This window comes from Bufo bufo, chromosome 9, assembly GCF_905171765.1.
Source record: "Bufo bufo chromosome 9, aBufBuf1.1, whole genome shotgun sequence".
NCBI lineage: Eukaryota > Metazoa > Chordata > Amphibia > Anura > Bufonidae > Bufo > Bufo bufo.
In genome coordinates, this window is record NC_053397.1 from 195,051,722 (window position 1) to 195,074,809 (window position 23,088).

The 23,088-nt window shown below is 43.5% G+C and overlaps 1 protein-coding gene across 1 annotated transcript in view; it reads left to right on the forward strand.

Moving 5' to 3' along the window:
• TNR (tenascin R) overlaps positions 1-23,088 on the forward strand; it is a 203,017-nt gene that overhangs the window by 12,458 nt on the left and 167,471 nt on the right. Inside the window, exon 2 of the mRNA XM_040407231.1 lies at positions 7,390-7,860. Coding sequence (XP_040263165.1) covers positions 7,390-7,860 — 471 coding nt within the window. The remainder of the gene's footprint in view (positions 1-7,389; positions 7,861-23,088) is intronic.

Here is a 23,088-nt window from a genome sequence, read left to right on the forward strand (position 1 = left end):
ATTCTGTATGAGGACTAGGGACCGCAATAGTGATCCCTCGTCCTCATACAGTGAAGTAGATCGCTGCATGTATATCTTCTTCACTGAACGAGCAGCTGACTGTCGGGACGGAAAACTTACTTTCCGCCCGACAATTGGCCGCTCAGTCGGCCTGTGTAAATCCAGCTTTAGCTCGTTGTGTAAGTGTATATACATAGATAGTGGCTAGTCACTGAGAAGACGGCACACATGGCTACTGACCTCAGAAAAAGTGGACATATAACTGAATAAACTGCAGGTTTTGCTGAATCTTTTCCCATAAAACTATAGAAAAGTTTTAGACAGGTGTGGAGAAAAATGCTGCAACATAAGAATGGTTTAAAAAGTAGAAGTGTTAAAAGTTTATTTTTATCAAGTAACAAAATACAATGTTAATGAATTAAAGAGAAATCAAAATCAAATCAAAATTTGGTGTGACTACCCTTTGCCTTCCACATCAGTTCCTCTAGGTAGACTTGCACACAGTTTTTGAAGAAACTCGGAGGTTGTTCCAAAACATCTTTTAGAACCAACCACAGATTCTCTGGATGCAGGCTTGCTCAAATCCTTCTGTCTCTTCATGTAATCCCAGGGAGACTGGATGATGTTGAGATCAGGCTCTGTGGGGGCCATACCCACCTAAAACTTTTGCAAAGCACTGCATATATTAATCTGCTCAGCTTCACCTGCTCTATAACATTCTGCCTGCAGAATGTGCTGCCGTTTCCTGTTGATAGGTCCCCTTTAAACTCTATATATGAATGATTGCAATCACACACACAAGAAGAGAAGAGCAACTGAGGCAGCGCAACAGAAAACTTTAGCTGACATCTGACTTAACTATATAGTATGTTTCAGGTGTCAGGTGTTTTTTGATTCGATCATAGGTTGCCATTGTATGATGCTAGAGAGAAGAGACATTACAGTAAATCTGTCTTCACCGCACATTCACTCAACAGCTCTTACATAAACCAGATACTTATCCAGTTCTCTGAGCTGATGCATTGTTCACGAAGGATCCAGTTGTGTGCAACACATCTACGGCTCAGTGCCGCACAGCCCACAATCCATTAGCTGTGTTCTCCCCAGTGAGAGCTCAATATGTATACCATTCCTGTTACTTAATAACATCCATTTATTTTAGAAAATCTAGACGTTACAAGATTTCTGCTGCACTAAACTGTTGCTAAACATGCCGTAACTCACTGAGGACTACTACTTGCCTGGAATTGGCCGGCCCATGGTGTTAGTAGTAGACATAGGTTCCCTAGAGAACTTGTCATTGTAAAATGACTTATTGTTTAAGAGACGTTTTTATGTTAAACATTTTTTAGTCTAATTTTTGGTAATTTTTATTTTTTTATTTTCCATATCCATATTTATATTTTTAAAGAAAGAAATCCTGTGCAGTTTTAACACTGGCCACTAGACCTAATAATATGTCATGGCTGGCGGTTGTTTGAGAGAAGCTGCCATAGACACAGGGACGGATTGGTGATCTGATGCTCAACGGCCACAGGTGCCCTCCTGAACTCAACTGTTATACAACTGAATACTGTGGTTGGGGCGGCAGTATTTTGTGTTGCCCAGTGGTATTTTATTCTGCTGGGGAGGTTTTCTGTGCTGCACTATGGTATTGCAGGCACTGCCTACTTCAGTTATCCCTGCCTACTTGTTTTGTCCTGTCTTCTGTCAATTTGGACCCACCTACAACATGGGGATATTTTTAGTTTTTTTCCAGGGCCACTTTAAAGAGGACCTTTCACCGATCCTGACATTGTGAACTAAGTATCATAACATATACAGCGGCACCCAGGGATCTCACTGCACTTACTATTATCCCTGGCCGCCGCTCCGTTCTCCCGTTATGTCCTCCGGTATGTTCTGGGACTTGGTTATAGTAGGCGGAGTCTGCCCTTGTTCTGCTGGGCATCTCCCTCTCCTAGGCTGTAGCGCTGGCCAATCGCAGCGCACAGCTCACAGCCTGAGAGAAAAAAACTTCCCAGGCTGTGAGCTCTGCGCTGCGATTGGCCAGCGCTACAGCCTAGGAGAAGGAGACGCCCAGCAGAACAAGGGCAGACTCCGCCTACTATAACCAAGTCCCCTAAGTCTCCGCCTACTATAACCAAGTCCCCGAACATACCGGAGGACATAACGGGAGAACGGAGCGGCGCCCAGGGATAATAGTAAGTACAGTGAGATCCCTGGGCGCCGCTGTATATGTCATGATACTTAGTTCACGATGTCAGGATCGGTGAAAGGTCCTCTTTAAGTTCCCAATCTGCCCCTGCATAGACACAATAGGTAGGAGGGACCTCCCTGACTTCTATGGGAGAGTTTTTATGCATTATCTGTGACCTGTGGAGAAGTCAGGAAGGAGTAGATAAGCTGTGATATCGCCTATTGTAAAATATAGATCTTGTGTTATCAATACAGAAATAGTAACATAGTACATAAGGCCTGTTCGGTCTGTTATCCTGCAAGTTGATCCAGAGGAAGGCAAAAAAAAAAACTGTCATGTAGAAGCCAATTTTCTCCACTTTAGGGGGGAAAAAAATCCTTCCCGACTCCAATCAGGCAATCAGAATAACTCCCTGGATCAACGACCCCTCTCTAGTAGCCATAGCCTGTAATATTATTACACTCCAGAAATACATCCAAATGATACCTGTCATTGTAATCCTGATAATTATGAGATGGTTACTAAAAAATTACCTGCACAGAACAGGAAGTCTCAACGTGTTATTAGACTTAGTGGCCAGCGTGAAAATTGCACAGTTTTAGGTATCTGTGTAATACGTAGTTAGCGAATTGGGAAATTAAAACACAAATTTACAAAAAAGGTTTAAAAATAGTTTAACATAAAAACATGATTTAAACAATAGATCGTTTTCTTATGACACAATACCTTTTAAAGCATACACTTTTTTAAATAATGCAAAGCAAAGTTTGCTGTTTCTAACAATCAAGATGATATCCTACAGGCAAAGATAGAGTTCTGTATGAAGCCACCACTAGGGGGAGCTTGTTACATACAATATATACTGTACATAACACTTAATAAATATATAATAATATAAATACATAATAATAATACATATATACAGTATATTATATGCAGTATAGAGAGACCCAATACACAGTTAGAGAGAGACCCTTTTTTAATGCATCCTTTTTTTTAAATCTTCTTTAGTCTTAGTATGCATTAATGAAGATTCACCAGATTCACCTTTTAAAAATTCAAGACACTAATAGACAATCTCAGCATGGAACGCTGAAGCTGTACTTAAAGGTGGTTATGCCTTGAGTGATGTAAAACATGAAAATCAGACAGCGTATAGTACATGACTATCGCTTTCTAACAAAGCCTGAACCAGCCGTGTAGCTCACATGGATCCAGAGATCACCCCATTCATTGATCCAATTCCTCTGCTAGATTGTCTCTTGGTTGTCAGCTCAGGGAAGCTTTGGGGGCATGTCCTTTCTCAGGGAGAGTGTCCTTTCTACGAGGGCAAGACCTTTCTTGAGAGGGGTATCCTTTCTGCAGCAGCTCCTTCACTGTAAGTCACAGTTTCTAAGATAGGGCTGGTGGCAGTTGAAGGATGAAATTGAGCATGTGCGTCCACCTCAGCAGGTGGACGTGCACATTGCTATAGAGATTAAACACCAGGGGGCGCCATTGTAATGTAAATTAAAGAGAAAATATCCCACAAGCGGAGCATTTTTCTAACAGAAGTCAAGTAACTCGTTTTCCCATGCTGAATTATATTAAAATAACATTTAATACCAGCTTGGAGGCTCTCTGTATGTTTCAGAACTGCAACTCTCAGCATACTCACAGCCTTCAGCTGGATTACAACAGGCTAGCGACAACTCTTTACTTTATAGGAATACACTGTTTGCAGTAGGTATCATATTCCCAGCGCCATTTTGTTTGTGTTTGTTCATGTAACTGGAGGTGAGACACTTGTTACTTGGAGAACGTCCAAACCCCTACGTGATTGTAGATTCATTTCTTGAGGTTCAGGAAAACAGAGGTAGCACATTGGGTCAAATTCTGCTCTTAGAGCAAAGTTGTGAGACAGCGTAAATCTCTAATGAAAGGATGATGGATGCGTAGTACAGATTGGTAGCTACATTTACATAAAGACAGCAACCAACGTAGGAAATTGCTTAGAAGGCACCCAGGAGAGCTCTGCTAGGTAGGAGAGTGCAGGAATACAGCCATGCCTAATTAATAGTTCTCTGACAAGTATTTATGAAGGATGGAGCCTCGGCAATCTTATTACACACAGGTCTCTGAGCAGAAGGTTGGCAGGTCGATGCAGTGGTCAGTGGGAAAAAGTGGTTTGTTAAGTAGCAAAGGAAGTAACAGTCGGATATATTGATGAACATTCCAGGCAAAGAGGAGAGGATGAAGTAGCGCAGAGAAGAATCAATGCACGAGGCAATGAAAGGGCAAACACGGAGGAATGATAGGATGTGAATTCTTTGATTACGATGTCATAGATGCATGAAAGAAACAGGCAATTAGTATAATACCCTACGGGTCAAACAATCTGGAGACGTCTAATAAAACGCTAAAAAAATGTATGTATACCTACTCTATACATACAGTACAGACCAAAAGTTTGGACACACCTTCTCATTCAAAGAGTTTTCTTTATTTTCATGACTATGAAAATTGAAGATTCACACTGAAGGCATCAAAACTATGAATTAACACATGTGGAATTATATACATAACAAACAAGTGTGAAACAACTGAAAATATGTCATATTCTAGGTTCTTCAAAGTAGCCACCTTTTGCTTTGATTACTGCTTTGCACACTCTTGGCATTCTCTTCATGAGCTTCAAGAGGTAGTCCCCTAAAAATGGTTTTCACTTCACAGGTGTGCCCTGTCAGGTTTAATAAGTGGGATTTCTTGCCTTATAAATGGGGTTGGAACCATCAGTGGCGTTGAGGAGAAGTCAGGTGGATACACAGCTAATAGCCCTACTGAATAGACTGTTAGAATTTGTATTATGGCAAGAAAAAAGGAGCTAAGTAAAGAAAAACGAGTGGCCATCATTACTTTAAGAAATAAAGGTCAGTCAGTCAGCCGAAAAATTGGGAAAACTTTGAAAGTAAGGGCTATTTGACCATGAAGGAGAGTGATGGGGTGCTGCGCCAGATGACCTGGCCTCCACAGTCACCGGACCTGAACCCAATTGAGATGGTTTGGGGTGAGCTGGCCCGCAGAGTGAAGGCAAAAGGGCCAACAAGTGCTAAGCATCTCTGGGAACTCCTTCAAGACTGTTGGAAGACCATTTCAGGGGACTACCTCTTGAAGCTCATCAAGAGAATGCCAAGAGTGTGCAAAGCAGTAATCAAAGCAAAAGGTGGCTACTTTGAAGAACCTAGAATATGACATATTTTCAGTTGTTTCACACTTGTTTGTTATGTATATAATTCCACATGTGTTAATTCATAGTTCTGATGCCTTCATAGTCATGAAAATAAAGAAAACTCTTTGAATGAGAAGGTGTGTCCAAACTTTTGGTCTGTACTGTATGTATCTTAACAGGGTTGGCCAGGGTTGCCAACCGTCCAGAAATTTCTCGACAGTCCGTAAAAATAGTCAATGGGCCAGATTTATCATTAGCTCAGGTCAGAGTAATGGAGTGAAAAAGTCCCCAAAAAAGTCCCAAACGCTAAAACTGCGCACAAATTTGCGACTTTTTTCTGCTCTGCACTATGCTCGCCAGTTTTCTGAAAGTGGGCGTGTTTTCTTATGTAAATGAATCTCTAGACAGATTTACTATTGGGACTATTTAGTTGTCCAGAAAAAAGAAAAATTCTGGTCGGCCCACGAAAAATATTCTGTTTTTCAAGCCAGTGCCTAGCCCTGAATACTTTTGTGCTTGCATGTAAATAAATATTCTGTGCAGCCACTGCGCCACCTGCTGTGTAACCTTGCTGAGGTGGTCGCACATGCTCAGTTCCGTCCATCAGCTGCATCTACTATTAGAAGTTATGACAGTTACAGGGAGAGAGATGCTGCAGAAAAGACCTGCCCCCTGACCTTTGATAGGGAGGGGGGGGGGGGGGTCAGGCTGCAGCAGGAAGGACAGGCCCGTGGTCTGTGATAGGAAAATAGCTGCAGCAGAAAATACACATCTCAGAGCAACTGGAATTAAGAAATGACAGTAACTTTCATAAATTATTATTTAAAAAAAAAAATGATGCAAACAGAAAACTCCCTTAGGCCTCTTGCACGCGTATTGCGGGCCACATAGGGTGGGTCTGCAATGCACGGGCACCTGCCCAAAGTGTGCACTCCGCATCACTTGAATGGGTCCGCAATCGCGGAGATGCGGACCGGAATCACGGATCGGAAACCCCACGGAAGCACTACGGAGTGCTTCCGTGGTGTTTCTGTCCGTGCTTCCGCACCGCAAAAAAATAGAACTCATTCTATTTTTTTGCGGTGCGGACGGATCATGGACCCATTCAAGTTGAATGGGTCTCAATCCGTCCCGGCCGCCGCACGGACGTTGCCCGTGCATTGGGGACCGCAAATTACGGTCCCCAATACACGGAAAGGATGCACAACGTTCGTGTGCAAGAGGCCTTAATCTGTTTTGTTCCTGAGGTTCATTCATCAATGTACTATCAATGTAAGCATGAGATAAAATAGGATGCAATCTACCTAGATTCTTGAAGATATTAGGTCAGATTTGGAGATTTGCTTTTTAGACATTTTTACCCTTTTAACCTCGCCATATTTGCGAAAGGAGTTGCCCCATCTAGCCATTTCCATGGCAATAAGCGCTGGCCCCAGGGGCCGATTTTACGGAAACAGTTGAACGTGCCAGTGCTCCACTGTTCCAATAACTTTCATTGTAGCAAATGGGAGCTAACAGCCTGGTGGAACAAGCTATGCTGCTTCCGTAACTCCAGGAGCCGTTTGAATGGCTTCAGTCCACTACAATGGGAGTTACGGAAACGGCGGAGCACTGGCCCATTCAGCCAATTCCGTAAACCTGGCCACCTGCGGCCAGCGCTTAGTCCCATCTCACCATAGAAACAGAGAGATGGGACAACCCAGAGAGATGGTGTAAAAAATGGAATGAGATAGTGAAAGGAAAAGTATCTAAAACATGTCTACAAGTTTCAACAAATGTATCTTTCTGTGTGTGCCGTTCTGATGCATTGGGAGAGGTGGATAAGGTTCTTCTGTCCTGAGTTTCAAAATCCAGCCCCATAATGAGGGTCGGATTGATCTTTATTATAGGCCCCTCCGTTCTGCGTATGCCGCTGTATAAAATATTTTTCTTGTTGTTCTAATATGGTGACTAAAGAGGATTTATTTCCCCATCATTACAGGTCTCACTGAATTTGCACCTCCCTGCAGTGGACATGGAAACTATAGTCTGGACTCCTGCGTATGCAGCCAAGGTTGGGGAGGTGAAAACTGTTCGGAACCTCTGTGTCCCCTAGGCTGCTCTGGAAGAGGTACCTGCATAGAGGGCATCTGCGTGTGTGAGCCGGATTACACAGGGGAGTGGTGCACAGATCTGTTATGCCCTGAGGAGTGCAGCCCACATGGGCACTGTCAAGACGGGCAGTGCGTCTGCCAAGAACCATACACCGGTATCGGCTGTACAGAGATCCGCTGCCCAGGTGACTGTTTGAGAAAAGGACGTTGTGCCAATGGGACCTGCGTTTGCCAAGATGGTTATGCCGGAGAGGACTGCGGGCGCATGTGGTGTGTGAATGCCTGCAGTGGGCGAGGGCAATGCCAGGATGGTGTCTGTGAGTGCGAGGAGGGTTACAGTGGGCAGGATTGTTCGGAAGGTAAGAAAAAAGAAAAGAAAATGTAAGATATTGCCTAACCTGATCAAAATGTGTTAAAGAAATAAAAGTACAAAATGTATGAACGTGTAATAGAAGAAATATCATTCTCCATTGATATTCATGGAGTATCAGGAACTTTATACTGTGAAGCTCTGAGTTTAATACGCACCTCTCAAATACATTTTTGGCATAGAGGTAGACCAGGGCATTCCCACAGGGCACAGGGTGGACGGAACTGATGGTCAAGCTGCCTTCCACATCCTAAGTACCTTCAGTCACCACTAGAGGGAGCCTGGAAGCTTACTGCATACTATCGTCTCAACAGTATGTCGTCAGCTCCCTCTACTGGTGACTAAAGTGATTCCAAATGTCCTTTTCAGCTAAATGCTTCCCCAAACTCAGATTATGTAAGCTGGACAGCATGATGTGTGATGGGCGACGGCATCCATTAGTGTTTAACCCCTTATGTGTATCTTGAGTCTGTAATGACCAATTTCCAATCAAATGTTATATTCGGTATTTTGATATTAGGATTGTAGATCATGTTTTTTTTAAGACATTAGGTAAAAACACAGATCTAAAGTTTGATACCATCCCTTTGAAAGATTTAAAGTGTCACCTTGAAAAAAAAAATTTGATAGGTCATAGCCAAACATCAAAGGTTTTGATTGGTAGGGATCTGAGTGCTGATACACCGACTGATAGCTAAAACAAGGAGAGAGAAGCATGATCTATGGGCCAGTCTTGGCTTTGTCTCCTGCAATTTGGGAAGAGAGCGTGCTATGTGAGCGCTTCTCTCTCCTCGTTCTAGCAATCAGTCGGTTTGCTAGAACGAGGAGAGAGAAGCGCTCACATAGCACGCTCTCTTCCCAAATTGCAGGAGACAAAGCCAATGACTGGCCCATGGATCATGGGGATCTAAGTGCTGATAAACCGACTGATTGCTAGAACGAGGAGAGAGAAGCGCTCACATAGCACGCTCTCTTCCCAAATTGCAGGAGACAAAGCCAAGACTGGCCCATAGATCATGGGGATCTAAGTGCTGATAAACCGACTGATTGCTAGAACGAGGAGAGACAAGCGCTCACATAGCACGCTCTCTCTCCTAACTGCAGGAGACAAAGCCATGACTGGCCCTTAGATCGGTGGGGGACTAAGTGCTGATACACCAAGCAATCGTTAGAACAAGGAGAGAGAAGCACTCACATAGCGCGCTCTCTTTCCTAACTGCTGGAGACAAACCCAAGACCAGCCCATAGACTTCTATTGAGCCCGATTCCTGAAGCCAAAAGAGAGAGCATGCTGTGAGAGCACTTCTCTCCTCACTCACATAGCACGCTCTCTTTCCTAACTGCTGGAGACAAAGCCAAGACCGGCCCATAGATCAGCGGGAGTTTGAGCGTTGATACATGGACCGATCACTAGAACGAGGAGACAGAAGTGCTCACATAGCACGCTCTCTCTCCTAACTGCAGGAGACAAAGCCAAGACCGGCCCATGGATCGTGGGGATCTAAGTGCTGATGCACCGACTGATTGCTAGAACGAGGAGAGAGAAGCGCTCACATAGCACGCTCTCTTCCCAAATTGCAGGAGACAAAGCCAATGACTGGCCCATGGATCATGGGGATCTAAGTGCTGATAAACCGACTGATTGCTAGAACGAGGAGAGAGAAGCGCTCACATAGCACGCTCTCTTCCCAAATTGCAGGAGACAAAGCCAAGACTGGCCCATAGATCATGGGGATCTAAGTGCTGATAAACCGACTGATTGCTAGAACGAGGAGAGACAAGCGCTCACATAGCACGCTCTCTCTCCTAACTGCAGGAGACAAAGCCATGACTGGCCCTTAGATCGGTGGGGGACTAAGTGCTGATACACCAAGCAATCGTTAGAACAAGGAGAGAGAAGCACTCACATAGCGCGCTCTCTTTCCTAACTGCTGGAGACAAACCCAAGACCAGCCCATAGACTTCTATTGAGCCCGATTCCTGAAGCCAAAAGAGAGAGCATGCTGTGAGAGCACTTCTCTCCTCATTTGAGCGGTCTCATCAGTCAGACCCCCACTGATCAAAACCTTTGATATCTTACTTTGACATATGAAAAGTTATTGAAAGTTCAGTGACACTTTAAAGGATTTTCCCGGGGGTTGGACTGCATGCAAGCTGATTCTTTTTATCTAATACAAAATGTAAAGCCAAAAATTGACTGAGGACAACTGAGTCGATAATTATTCCTCCTATATGAGTGTGGGAGCGTTTTGAAGACCTCTGCCAAAAAATCTGCCGTACTGTTGTGCTCTTGTGATCTACTTTTAATCAACAGGAGTGAAAATAAAAGCTATAGAGTATAGACGAACAAAACCCCTGCCAAATATAACCAAGTTTTACGGGCTACATATAAATTATTATTCAAATCTGACAACTTCTCAATATCCACAGAGGTCTGATGTTTACATTCTGTGTTCTGTGTGTCACCGGTGCAAACACATTTCCATTTAGCTTCAGAGGCTGAAAACAACTTCTGAAAGACCTAGCGGGGGGTCTCGGAGCTGAAAGGAAAGCACCTGCAGTATTAGAACGCTCTCCTACACAGAGACCCAATTCTTTCCAGCAACCTTATCCAGCTAGGAAGACTGGAAGATTTTTAACACTTGCTTAATAAACCAATACTTGATGTATATCCTCTGTAGAACTGAAAAGCAGTCAAAGAGGGCGTCCCATAGGGCAGCGCGTCCACAGAAGAATGCAGCAATGGGATATAACAAGGGAAGTGGATTCTGGGATAATCGTCTTAAATGGAATACTCTTTGAAGGCTGTATTCATAAAAGTCGTCTGACGCTTCTACCGTTGTGAATGAAAATGACTGAAGAAGGTTTTCCTTCAGTTTTCCGTGTTGTAGTCACCAGTCCAACCTATAGCATTGTTCAGTAGCCTGCACCATATTCCCAAATTACCAGATTTCATTGTTAGGGGATACAGGGCACTCTAACCTTGAATCATTTAAAGGGGTTATGCCATAATTGATATAAAAAATTAAAATCAGACATCATATAGTACATGACAATACCTTTCTAAGGCTCAATTCACACTTCAGTTATTCGATCAGTTATTTCCATCAGTTATTGTGAGCCAAAACCAGTAGTGAAGCTTACTCGGAGATAAGGTATAAGGCGTTTTTGACCCGCATCTGGTTTTGTCTCACAATAAGGTCTCATTCAGAGGAACATAAGGGCTCCATTACTGTGCTTTGCCCGCTTTCTATGGGCTGCTATATACAAGCACTGACCATGTGCACTCCATTTACTTGAATGGGTCCATGATCCACTAAACAGGGCGCTGAACCTCGGAGCAGAAAACCAACAGAAGTGCTTTGGAGGGTTTCCGTGGGCTTCCGATCTGGGCTTCTGCTCCACAAAAGATAGGACATGTCCTATCTTTTGCAAATCACGAACTCATTCAAGTCAATGGGTCCATATCCGCGGCACGGAGTGCACACGGCCAGTGCCCGTATATTGCGGACCCAGTGGTCTATCTTGGTTTTGTGCTGCCTTAGGCGAGACTAAACCCCCCTAATATAAATTTGACCCACCCCTTCCTGTCACGGCCAAACCCCTTCCTCTGTAAACCCCACCCCTTCCTCTTTAGGCTCCACCCTTTCCGGTTTTGCATAACGATATTAAGAAATTTATCGCGATAACGATATATATCGCGATAAATACCCGTTTAAAAGAAAAAACACAAGGAGACGTTATACTGTATGGGGCAGCCTCAAGGAGACGTTATACTGTATGGGGCAGCCTCAAGGAGACGTTATACTGTATGGGGGCAGCCTCAACGAGACGTTATACTGTATGGGGCAGCCTCAATGAGACGTTATACTGTATGGGGGCAGCCTCAACGAGACGTTATACTGTATGGGGCAGCCTCAAGGAGACGTTATACTGTATGGGGGCAGCCTCAAGGAGACGATATACTGTATGGGGGGCGGGGGCAGCCATAAGGAGACATTATACATACTGTATGGGGGCAGACATAAGGAGACATTATACTGTATGTGGGGCGGGGGCCACCACAGTCTGTATGGGGCAGCCTCAAGGAGAGGCCAGGGCCACCATAGACAGTCTGACATACCACCTTTATTTATGACACAGTGCAGAGTGCACTATTTGCTTGTGGCAGCCCCAATACAGTTTAGTGTCTCCTTGTGGCTGCCCCATAAATAAAAGTGGTATTTGTGTCAGACTGTCGATGGTGGCCCTGGCCTCTCCTTGAGGCTGCCCCATACAGTCTGTATGGGCCAGCCTCAAGGAGAGGCCAGGGCCACCATAGACAGTCTGACATACCACCTTTATTTATGAGTCTCACTCTCACAGTGCACTATTTGCTTTTTAACTCTCGTCTCACTCACTCCTGTTCCTCTGCCTGGACTGGACCTGGACATTCCTCGCAGGGCAGGCCAGGAGTCAGGCGAAGTGGCCAACTCTGTTCTGTGACTGTGTGAGGAGGGAGGTCTGGAGAGACTTTTCCCGTGGCTGCCGCTTGTGTTGTGAATATTCCGGCCCATTGCGCATGCGCGAAAAAAGACGGCTCGGCGCAGGCGCAGTAGGAGCCGAAGGTAGCAGAAAATTCCGGCTTTGCGCATGCGCAGTGGGCCAAAATATTCTTCTACCATCGGCGCATTCACGCTACGGGGGAATCCTCCGCGCCTGCGCTGACAAAACCCCGGCAGAGCCAATAAGGAGCCGAGGTGAGAGACACACCTCCCACGTCACTACCGGAAGTGACGTGGGTAGCAAAAAATTCCTGGTAGGTGAAAATTTCGGAACACCTGAGGTCAGGAGAAAGTCAGGAGGACTCGGGAGGAGGGTCACTCCTTCACTATGCCGCGCCGGCGATGCCGCTCGCATAGTGAAGGATCGGATTCGGATCGGCAAGCATCGGAGAAAGGGGAAAAAAAGTTTGGCACATTTTACTATCACTAGGCAAACAAGCCCCATTGGCAAGTGCCGCCCTAGGCAAATGCCTTGTTTGCCTCGTGATAGATACACCTCTGTGTGGACCCATCATTTGCCGTCTGCAATACGGGTACAGCCAGGGGTGCACCTAGCCTTTCTGCTGCCTGAGGCGAAAACTGAGAAAGTGCATGCCCCCTAAGCTGCCAGCTTGAAATACACCTAGCAGAGCAATTGGACCAATGAATGGGAACATTTCTGGATCCATGTGAGATACAGGGCTGGTTCTAGCTTTGCTAGAAAGAGACTGGTTTATACTATATGATATTTTTCTGTGCATGATTTTGTGGTTTATCATATGCAGAGGAATGCATACAGTATATTCACCTAGTTCATATCAAGGAGTCGGAAATTAAAGCAGTTATTTTTTTCCCGTCTAGAGACATATGGGGTCTTTTATTAAGACCAGTGTTTTAGACACCAGTCTTAAAGGATAACTGTCGTATTTTTTATTTATTTTGGGAGTATTGGATTGTGGTGATTAATTTTACCTTGGTGGCCCTATTTCAACTTTTCACTGTGTATTCAATTACCCCTTAATTCCACATTTTTGTTCCCTGTACTGCCTACTTTTACCTGTGCTTAAAATAGGGTGCAGGCTCACATTACTGACAGCCAGGGACTGTAAGTAAATGATTAAAGCCAGGTCCTCCCCAGCAGCTGATAACAGTGCCTGGGCTGTGTGCACTTCTCCCTGTCCCTGCGCTTGGCAGACGCTCCCTCACTCAGCAGAGCTGGAGAATGCAGAGTGGAAGCAGCGCAGACCAGGGAAGGGAGATCTGCCATCTGCTCAGTGTATAAATGAAAGCAACATGTGGTAAGAGGACCCCTTTGTGCTGCAGGAGATTAACCCTTTAGGGGGGAGGGCTCTGGTTACTGACACTTTTGGGGGGCTATTGTTACTGGCTAGTGAGGGCAGGCGGGATTAGCCTCAGGGTGAGGGCAGTGGCGGCCATCTTAACTGAATAGTGAAATTAGTAACTACATATATGAAAATTGAAATTAGGGTCTAAATGTGACAGTTATTCTTTAATACCCCTGCGCTAGTGGTGGATGCTCCGAAGCTATGTAGAAGCACCATCCTCCACATTACTTAGGTGCATTCACCGCCTGACTAAATCTACGCCAGATCCCTTGCTGACGTAGATTTAGATAATTTTCTACGCGTAAAACAGGCATATAAAATTATAAATGAGAAAAGCCTGCCAGCCTGCCCCCTTCCTTGTCCCCTTCTTTATACCTGGCATGAGCAGGGAAAAGTCACAGATTCTGCCACAAATCCCCTTTGCGACCAAATCTGCAACAGATATATGCCAAAAATTGGCGTATATTTCATAATAAATCACCCCCATAATGTATATGCAGTATTTTGTGACTGCTTACATCTACCATTTTAGATAACATAATGCAAAGGGTTGAAGCTGTTGAATTTAGGATATAATCAGTTTCAGTACATTGATAAACACGAGGCACACTTTGAGCATCATATTTTCTGATGTCTTGTTTCATATTTCTGCTTTAGAGAGATACAGGGTCCCCATTATATCAATGTCGGCCATCTTAATCCCTCCATCTACCTTTAAAAGCTGACCTATCAGTGACTGTCAGAAAGCAAGCTTGGCTGTAAATATAGATAAATGGAATGAGGATTCTATGGGACTGAATAATGGCATGTCACATAATGTGTGAGGTTTACTAAAGGAAAAGTCTGTAAAGACTCCAAAATGTGAATTGCGAATCACTCATCTTTTGCAAAATTTCAGGCTATTAAATCAATTTGAATATGTCTTTGTAACGTAACGTGAATTCAAAATATTTGAGAATGAATAAGCTTATGCAGGCTAAGGGAATAAATATATTTACTAAGTGTAAATAAAGATGAGATAACACAGACAAATCACATACAGAATAATAAACAGTAAGTAAACAACACTAGCCTAGGGCTAGGGATCTGGTTGGCCATGCTATAACACATGGCTGTGTACCACGTTTTAACACATGATGACACCCAAGGGTGTACAAGAGATAGAGCATATCAATACTTACATCTTACCTAGGATGAAGTTCCAGGTAGAGTCCCCTCAATGTATGTGTGTAAACCAGAGTTATTCCCATCAGCCTCTCCTCCAGTGTGCATCACGCATGTCTCTGAGATCACTTAGGAATGTAGTCTTATCAGCACAATGGGGGATGGGTACCTCTCTAACCCACTACATTACAAGAGAAACTTTATTATGCAGAGATATTAAAATGAATATAAAAGAGACAGAATTAAAGGGGACAGAACCAATCAGTACTTAAAAATACCCTTACAATGCACTTTGGTTTTGCCGGGAGCTCAATGCAGAACTGCTGTGGAATAAATTAAAGAATAATGGACTTTAATGGGAAGAGGGAATTCAAATAAGCTCTTAACAAGCTCTGCCTCCAATGCCACCAAAGGTAAGGTAGTTATCCAATAAATCAATGTTCGACCTTCGGCCTTGAACAGGCCTTGAGACATGACTTGGATAATAATTAAGCCAGCATCTCATCTGCAGATAGTTGTTTTGAGGGTATTTTTCACCTTATCATTGCAGATCAGAGAGTACTGGCTTAACTGGGTTAGAGGCATAGGTCAGGATGCGGGCCTGATTGTCAGGCCAGCTTAAATTTAGAAAGAGGCCAACTTGATGAGGAATCCCTCGTTAGACTAATAAAATTGACTATTGCTTCTGGATATAGCAGACGCCAAAGTGCATCAAATGTACGCAGACATTGTAGTGATATGAATTTCTTCATTCAGAATAGTTGCTACTTCCCAGTCATCCCTTTCTTTGGCCCCATTAATTCGGAGACCTCTGTTCTTGGAGTTTTGTGGGGGACCAAATATTAAACCCATACCAATTATGCATCTGACATATCTTGTGTATTCAAAAAAATGTTTAAAGGGATATTGCGGGAGTTAATTACTGATAATATTTCCTCAGGATAGCTCATCATAATATGATCTGTGGGAGTCTGAGTCCTCTTCGTAGGCAAGTGATGTCACCATCATCGGTCACATGACTTAGGCGCAGCTTAGTCCCATTTAAGTGAATGGGCTTGGGCTGCAATACTAAGCACAGCCACCAAGCACAGCGTGGTGCTTGGTATGTTGTGAGGAGGTCGAAGCGCTCACCTGAGCACCATGGCCTCTTCAAACAGCTTATTGGTGGTGCTTCCGGGTGTCAGACCCCCACCGATCAGGTACTGATGACCTATCCCGAGGATAGATCATCAATATACTACTGCTGGAAATCACCTTTAAAGTGGAAAAACCTTTTAAGTATCGTAAAGTTGCAATTTGGTGGACCCCTTGGTGCAGATCAGATTGAGAGAACACAGCTTTAGGAGGGGATTGCTTATAAGTTGCTTTCCATCATTACATTTATTTTTACTTTATTTTAATTCCTGCTTCCAGGTTGGCAGATTAACAAGGGAACATTTCTGACCGAGGTAGCGAAATGTTAGCAATCTATGAATTATGCAGCACTATTTGTGAATATTTATAAAGCACAAATATAAAGGTATTGTTATAGGAATGGAGCACAAATGTGAGAGCATCCATGGGGTGCCTATGAGAAAATTAGGAAGCTTAGGTGAGAGCAAAACATATTTCTTTACCTTAATGTATCTATTTTCCATTATTTGCTTCCTGTTCATCCCTTCATCTCCAATAAATCATTAAATCATGGTAATTGAGTTCTAACCTTCTGTCGTGCACTTATCGTAGGAAGTAGAAATAACTTAAAAGGGTTGGCCATACTCACCTAGTTCACACTGCTGGGTTCTGGTTCCTTCGCTCCCCCATCTCGGCTGCTTCACTCAGATCCCCCGCTGTCAACATCCACCTTCACCGCTGCAGCCAATGACTGGCCGCAGTGGTGACTTGCTCCCCTTCCATCATGTCGATTGGCTGCAACGGTGTCAAATCGGATGTTGACAGTGGGTGGGCCCGAGCAAAGCAGCTACGGCACGAAGGAGCCAGAACCCAGTGGCGGGGAGCAGGTAAGTATTCTTCCCTCTGCTGGTCTGCCCAGGAGGGGAGAAGGGTTGGCAAAAACCCCACAAAAGGTGGCCACTGGCCAACCTTTTTAAGCATACCATATAAGAACCACAGTAATATCAAATGGCTGCTTATGTGAGGAATTTAGTGGGGAATAAAATCAACACAAAAGTGTTCATGTTTAGCACCCTCTAGCATAGGGGGCACATGCTAAGGCCCCTTTCACACGGGCGGGATTTCCACGCGGGTGCAATGCGTGAGGTGAACGCATTGCACCCGCACTGAATCCGGACCCATTCAATTCTATGGGGCTGTGCACATGAGCGGTGATTTTCACGCATCACTTGTGCGTTGCGTGAAAATCGCAGCAAGCTCTATATTGTGCGTTTTTCACGCATTCACTTCTATGGGGCCTGCGTGAAAATCGCAAGCATCCGCAAGCAAGTGATCACAGGTCCTATTCCTACTGCACAGCAAAGATGAAGACAGAAGAGAAGCCGGGCTGCGCGAACAAGTGGATTAAGGTGAGGTAAATTATTACCTTACTTACTTACCAGGAAAGATTAAAGGACCTTAACATGTATAGCTTGGAAGAAAGACGAGACAGAGGGGATATGATAGAAACTGCTAAATACATAAAGGGAATCAACAAGGTAAAAGAGGAGAGAATATTTAAAAGAAGAAAAACTGCTACAAGAGGACATAGTTTTAAATTAGAGGGGCAAAGGTTTAAAAGTAATATCAGGAAGTATTACTTTACTGAGAGAGTAGTGGATGCATGGAATAGCCTTCCTGCAGAAGTGGTAGCTGCAAATACAGTGGAGGAGTTTAAGCATGCATGGGATAGGCATAAGGCCATCCATCATATAAGATAAGGCCAGGGGCTATCCATAGTATTCAGTATATTGGGCAGACTAGATGGGCCGAATGGTTCTTATCTGCCGACACATTCTATGTTTCTATGTTTTAACCCCTCCAGCGCTATTGTATTATGCATTCTATATTAAGAATGCTATTATTTCCCCTTATAACCATGTTATAAGGGAAAATAATACAATCTACACAACACCTAACCCAAAACCGAACTTCTGTGAAGAAGTTCGGGTTTGGGTAGCAAACATGCCGATTTTTCTCACGCGCGTGCAAAACGCATTACCATGTTTTGCGCTCACGCGGAAAAATTGTGCATTTTCCCGCAACGCACCCGCATCTTACCCGGGCCAAAAAGATGACGCCCGTGTGAAAGAGGCCTAAATCAAATGAAGTCCCCTCAAATGTTACCCATGCAAACCCATGTGAATGTAGTACCCCATTCAACTGAGGCACAACCAAATGCTTGGCACCGTGCCCTGGTGAACAATAAAGGGTTTGCTGAGGTTGGTGAAGTGCCATGGCTTCTTTATTCAGTGGGGTTCCTTGGAGTTGGAGCATTAATATTATTTCAAGAAAGCCTTTTAAAACTACAATGCCTAAAATATAATTTTAATACTATGCAGGCCATTGGCACAATAGTATAAATGGAAATAAAAGCAAAATACAAATTACTGGAATTTTACTCATTCTTTTTTTTCGATTTTATCATTGTTTAATTAGCCTGTGGTGAGCAAATTGGAGTTAATGAAGTCTGAGTTTTATAGTCTCCCAAGGGCTTGGAAAGCTTAAATCATACTTTACACAAATGGCCATATGCATGGCTACAACTTAAAATGAGAAAGGTTTACTTAATATTTGGCAGTGTTTGGCATAAAACATGGAGATACTTGCAACTTATTGTCATTTCCCATAAAATGTTATGTTACAGGGCATTTTGCATTGTCCACGTTGTAATGTACATTGTTATACTGCTAGGGTTCAGCTATGTAAAAGAGACTCATGGGCGGACTGGGAACTTAAAGTGGTCCTGGAAAAAAAAAAAAAAAGTGGCCCCATGTTGTAGGGGGACAACAAAAGCAGGCAGCATCAGCAATACCATAGTGCAATATACAATCCCAGCAAAGCCATACAGTTGCAAGAAAAAGTATGTGAACCCTTTGGAATGATATGGATTTCTGCACAATTTGGTCATAAAATGTGATCTGATCTTCATCTAAGTCCCAACAATAGACAATCACAGTCTGCTTAAACTAATAACACCAAAGAATTAAATGTTACTATGTTTTCATTTAACGCACCATGTAAACATTCACAGTGCAGGTGGAAAAAGTATGTGAACCCCTAGAATAATGACATCTCCAAGAGCTAATTGGAGTGAGGTTTCAGCCAACTGGAGTCCAATCAATGAGATGAGATTGGAGGTGTTGGTTACAGCTGCCCTGCCCTATAAAAAACACACACCAGTTCTGGATTTGCTTTTCACAAGAAGCATTGCCTGATGTGAATGATGCCTCGCACAAAAGAGCTCTCAGAAGACCTACGATCAAGAATTGTTGACTTGCATAAAGCTGGAAAGGGTTATAAAAGTATCTCCAAAAGCCTTGCTGTTCATCAGTCCACAGTAAGACAAATTGTCTATGAATGGAGAAAGTTCAGCACTGCTGCTACTCTCCCTAGGAGTGGCCGTCCTGTAAAGATGACTGCAAGAGCACAGCGCAGACTGCTCAATGAGGTGAAGAAGAATCCTAGAGTGTCAGCTAAAGATTACAAAAGTCTCTGGCATATGCTAACATCCCTGTTAGTGAATCTACGATACGTAAAACACTAAACAAGAATGGATTTCATGGGAGGATACCACAGAGGAAGCCACTGCTGTCCATAAAAATCATTGCTGCACGTTTACAGTTTGCACAAGAGCACCTGAAGGTTACACAGCAGTACTGGCAAAATATTCTGTAGACAGATGAAACCAAAGTTGAGTTGTTAGGAAGAAACACACAACACTATGTGTGGAGAAAAAGAGGCACAACACACCAACATCAAAACCTCATCCCAACTGTGAAGTATGGTGGTGGGGGGGGGCATCATGGTTTGGGGCTGCTTTGCTGCATCAGGGCCTGGACAGATTGCTATCATTAAAGGAAAAATGAAATACCAAGTTTATCAAGACATTTTGCAGGAGAACTTAAGGCCATCTGTCCACCAGCTGAAGCTCAACATTAGATGGGTGTTGCAACAAGACAACGACCCAAAGCATAGAAGTAAATCAACAACAGAATGGCTTAAACAGAAGAAAATACGCCTTCTGGAGTGGCCCAGTCAGAGACCTGACCTCAACCCGATTGAGATGCTGTGGCATGACCTCAAGAAAGCGATTCACACCAGACATCCCAAGAATATTGCTGAACTGAAACAGTTCTGTAAAGAGGAATGGTCAAGAATTACTCCAGACCGTTGTGCACGTCTGATCTGCAACTACTGGAAACGTTTGGTTGAAGTTATTGCTGCCAATGGAGGTTCAACCAGTTATTAAATCCAAGGGTTCACATACTTTTTCCACCTGCACTGTGAATGTTTACATGGTGTGTTCAATAAAAACATGGCAACATTTAATTCTTTGTGTGCTATTAGTTTAAGCAGACTGTAAATGTCTATTGTTGTGACTTAGATGAAGATCAGATCACATTTTATGACCAATTTGTGCAGAAATCCATATAATTCCAAAGGGTTCACATACTTTTTCTTGCAACTGTATACCGCAGAATAGCACAATACACTGCCCCAAAAGCTATCCTTCTGCCCCAAAATCTGTGGTGGCCATCAATAGATGCCATTTTCTGTCCTTCTCCAGTTGTCCTTGATTAAGACATGGTGCAGGGGGCTTAGGAGGTGAGAGGTTCAGACGGCCCACCGGGAAATTTCCCTGTAAGGTCTATGGCCAATCCGCCCCTGCTAATACACAATATCACTGTGCAGCAAGAAGCATTTGAATTGAATATCTGCAAAAGAAAGGAAATTGTATGATTTAGAATTCCCTTAAAACTATGTAATTTGTCTTAAAGGGGTTGTCCATTTTTATATTTTTTTTTTATCTGCCCTGTATTCAGCACTACCTATAGAGAAAACCATATTCACCTGGTCCCCACCACTCAGTTCTGGCTCCCAGGCTTTACTGATCTTCCAGTCCCTTTCTGCCAACTTCCTATATGGACAGAGTCACGCGCACCTCTGCAGTGACCGGCCTTAGTAGTGAAATGTCCCTAGAAACATATGACTCAGCAGTGACAAGTTACTTGCGGACATGTCACCACTAAGGCCAGCACTTTACCGTGAATTCTGAAGCCCAGGAATAAAATAGGTTTGACACGGTGCATAAAAGTTTACTAAACTATAATAAAATACATAAAAGATACATAAAAAAAGATAGCACACAGAGTAATGTGTGTAACAGTCACCTATGCCATGAACAAATGAGCAAGCTCTCCATCGTCCAGTTCCCAATATGGCATCTTGCTGATGCTTATATGGTACCAAGAGAGGTGGTAGTCACAAGACATCTTACACAATCGATCTCATCAGTGGAACTAAACTTTTTGTTACATGTCTAGATGTTTTTAAGCTTCATAGCCCCTCCTAAAGGTCTTTAGTGTGCAGTACGAATGTACATTACAAGAAATTGAAGGGAAAGAACCACTAAAAGAGACTTTGCCACACAGCCAGTCATTGCCTTAGTGGAGCACATGACCCCGTCTGTACCAGAAGTTGACAAATAGAGACAGGAAGTCCAATGAAGAGAATCCAGAAAGAAGGAAACCAGGAGTGAGCGGCAGGATCCAGGGGAGTATAGATTGCTCCACAGGTCCTGCTGGCTGGAGGGTAGATTTAAAAAAAAAACACCTGGACAACTCCTTTAATCTTTTTGCCATTAACCTGCGGGTAATGCACGGACAATGGCAAGCAGAGATGATGGCCACTTAAAGGGGGTTGTCTGGTTTTAGGAGAAAAAAATGGACAACCCTGGGGATCAGCCTGTAATAAAGAACTGATCAATACATACCTGGCAGATCCAGCACTGCCATTCTGTTTGAATGCAGCATTGATCTCACTACAACAGCATGTGCCTTTGCAGCTAATCATTGGCCTCTTCAGTGCACCTCTGCAGCCGCTTACTGCGTTGTCACCAATTTACTGTTGTAGCTGAGATACCCCTGTAAACCAGTGTAGCATGCATTCATGTGACACGTCTCCTGGTGTTTATGTCCTATACTCCAAGTAAGTAGTTATTTCACCTTCCTCCTCTGCTTTTCTCTGTAGTACTGGACATTACACATCACATACATCTGATCTCCACTGCTATCTCTCTGCTTTTTCCCTCTCTTTGCCTGCCTCAGGAGGGATTGTGTTTCACATGCTGGGCAGCAGATAAGGCAGAGTCAGTCAATAAGTAATAGCATAGCAAATTGCAACCAAACACTGATATCTATAAATAAAGACAATGGACCAGATTTATCATTAGCTCAGGTCAGAATAATGGAGTGAAAAAGTCCCAAAAAAAGTCCCAAACGCTAAAACTGCGCACTGCTCTGCACTATGCTCGCCAGTTTTCTGAAAGTGGGCGTGTTTTCTTATGTAAATGAATCTCTAGACAGATTTACTATTGGGACTATTTAAAAAGTCGCTAAAAAGTCGCAATTTCACTCCAGTGAGGACCATGCTTATCTTATGAGACTTTTTAATAGAACATGCAACTTTTTCCTAAAAACGTGTGACTTTTTCGTAAAGATGTGCGACTTTTGTAAAGCTGCTTACTGACGGATAAACTGCTACCGTCAAACCACATTTATTACAGTCTTAAAGGGCCAATCATAAATCTGACTTGGCTAAAACTGACTTTAGCCATATGTTAAAGTGGAGTGAGCTGTCAGAGTAGTGATAAATCTGGCCCAATGTCTGTGAAAGGGAAGAGGGATCATGGGAACTGTAGCCTTTTACATAGGTCATCTCACTCGCAGCAGCCATTGCAGCAGGCTGCATCAACTTGTGATCATTCAAACACAAATAAGGGTACTTTCACACTAGCATTATTCTTTTCCGGTATTGAAATCCGGTGAAGGGTCTCAATACCGCAAAAGAGCACATCCGGTTTGTCCTAATGCATTCTGAATGGAAAGCAATCCGTTCAGTATGCATTAGGATGTCTTCCGTTCTGTCCCTTTTAAGGTATTTGACCGGATAAAATACTGTATCATGCTACGGTTTTATTTACAGCTAAAATCCCGGAACACTAACGCACTTTCCATTGAAATGCATTAA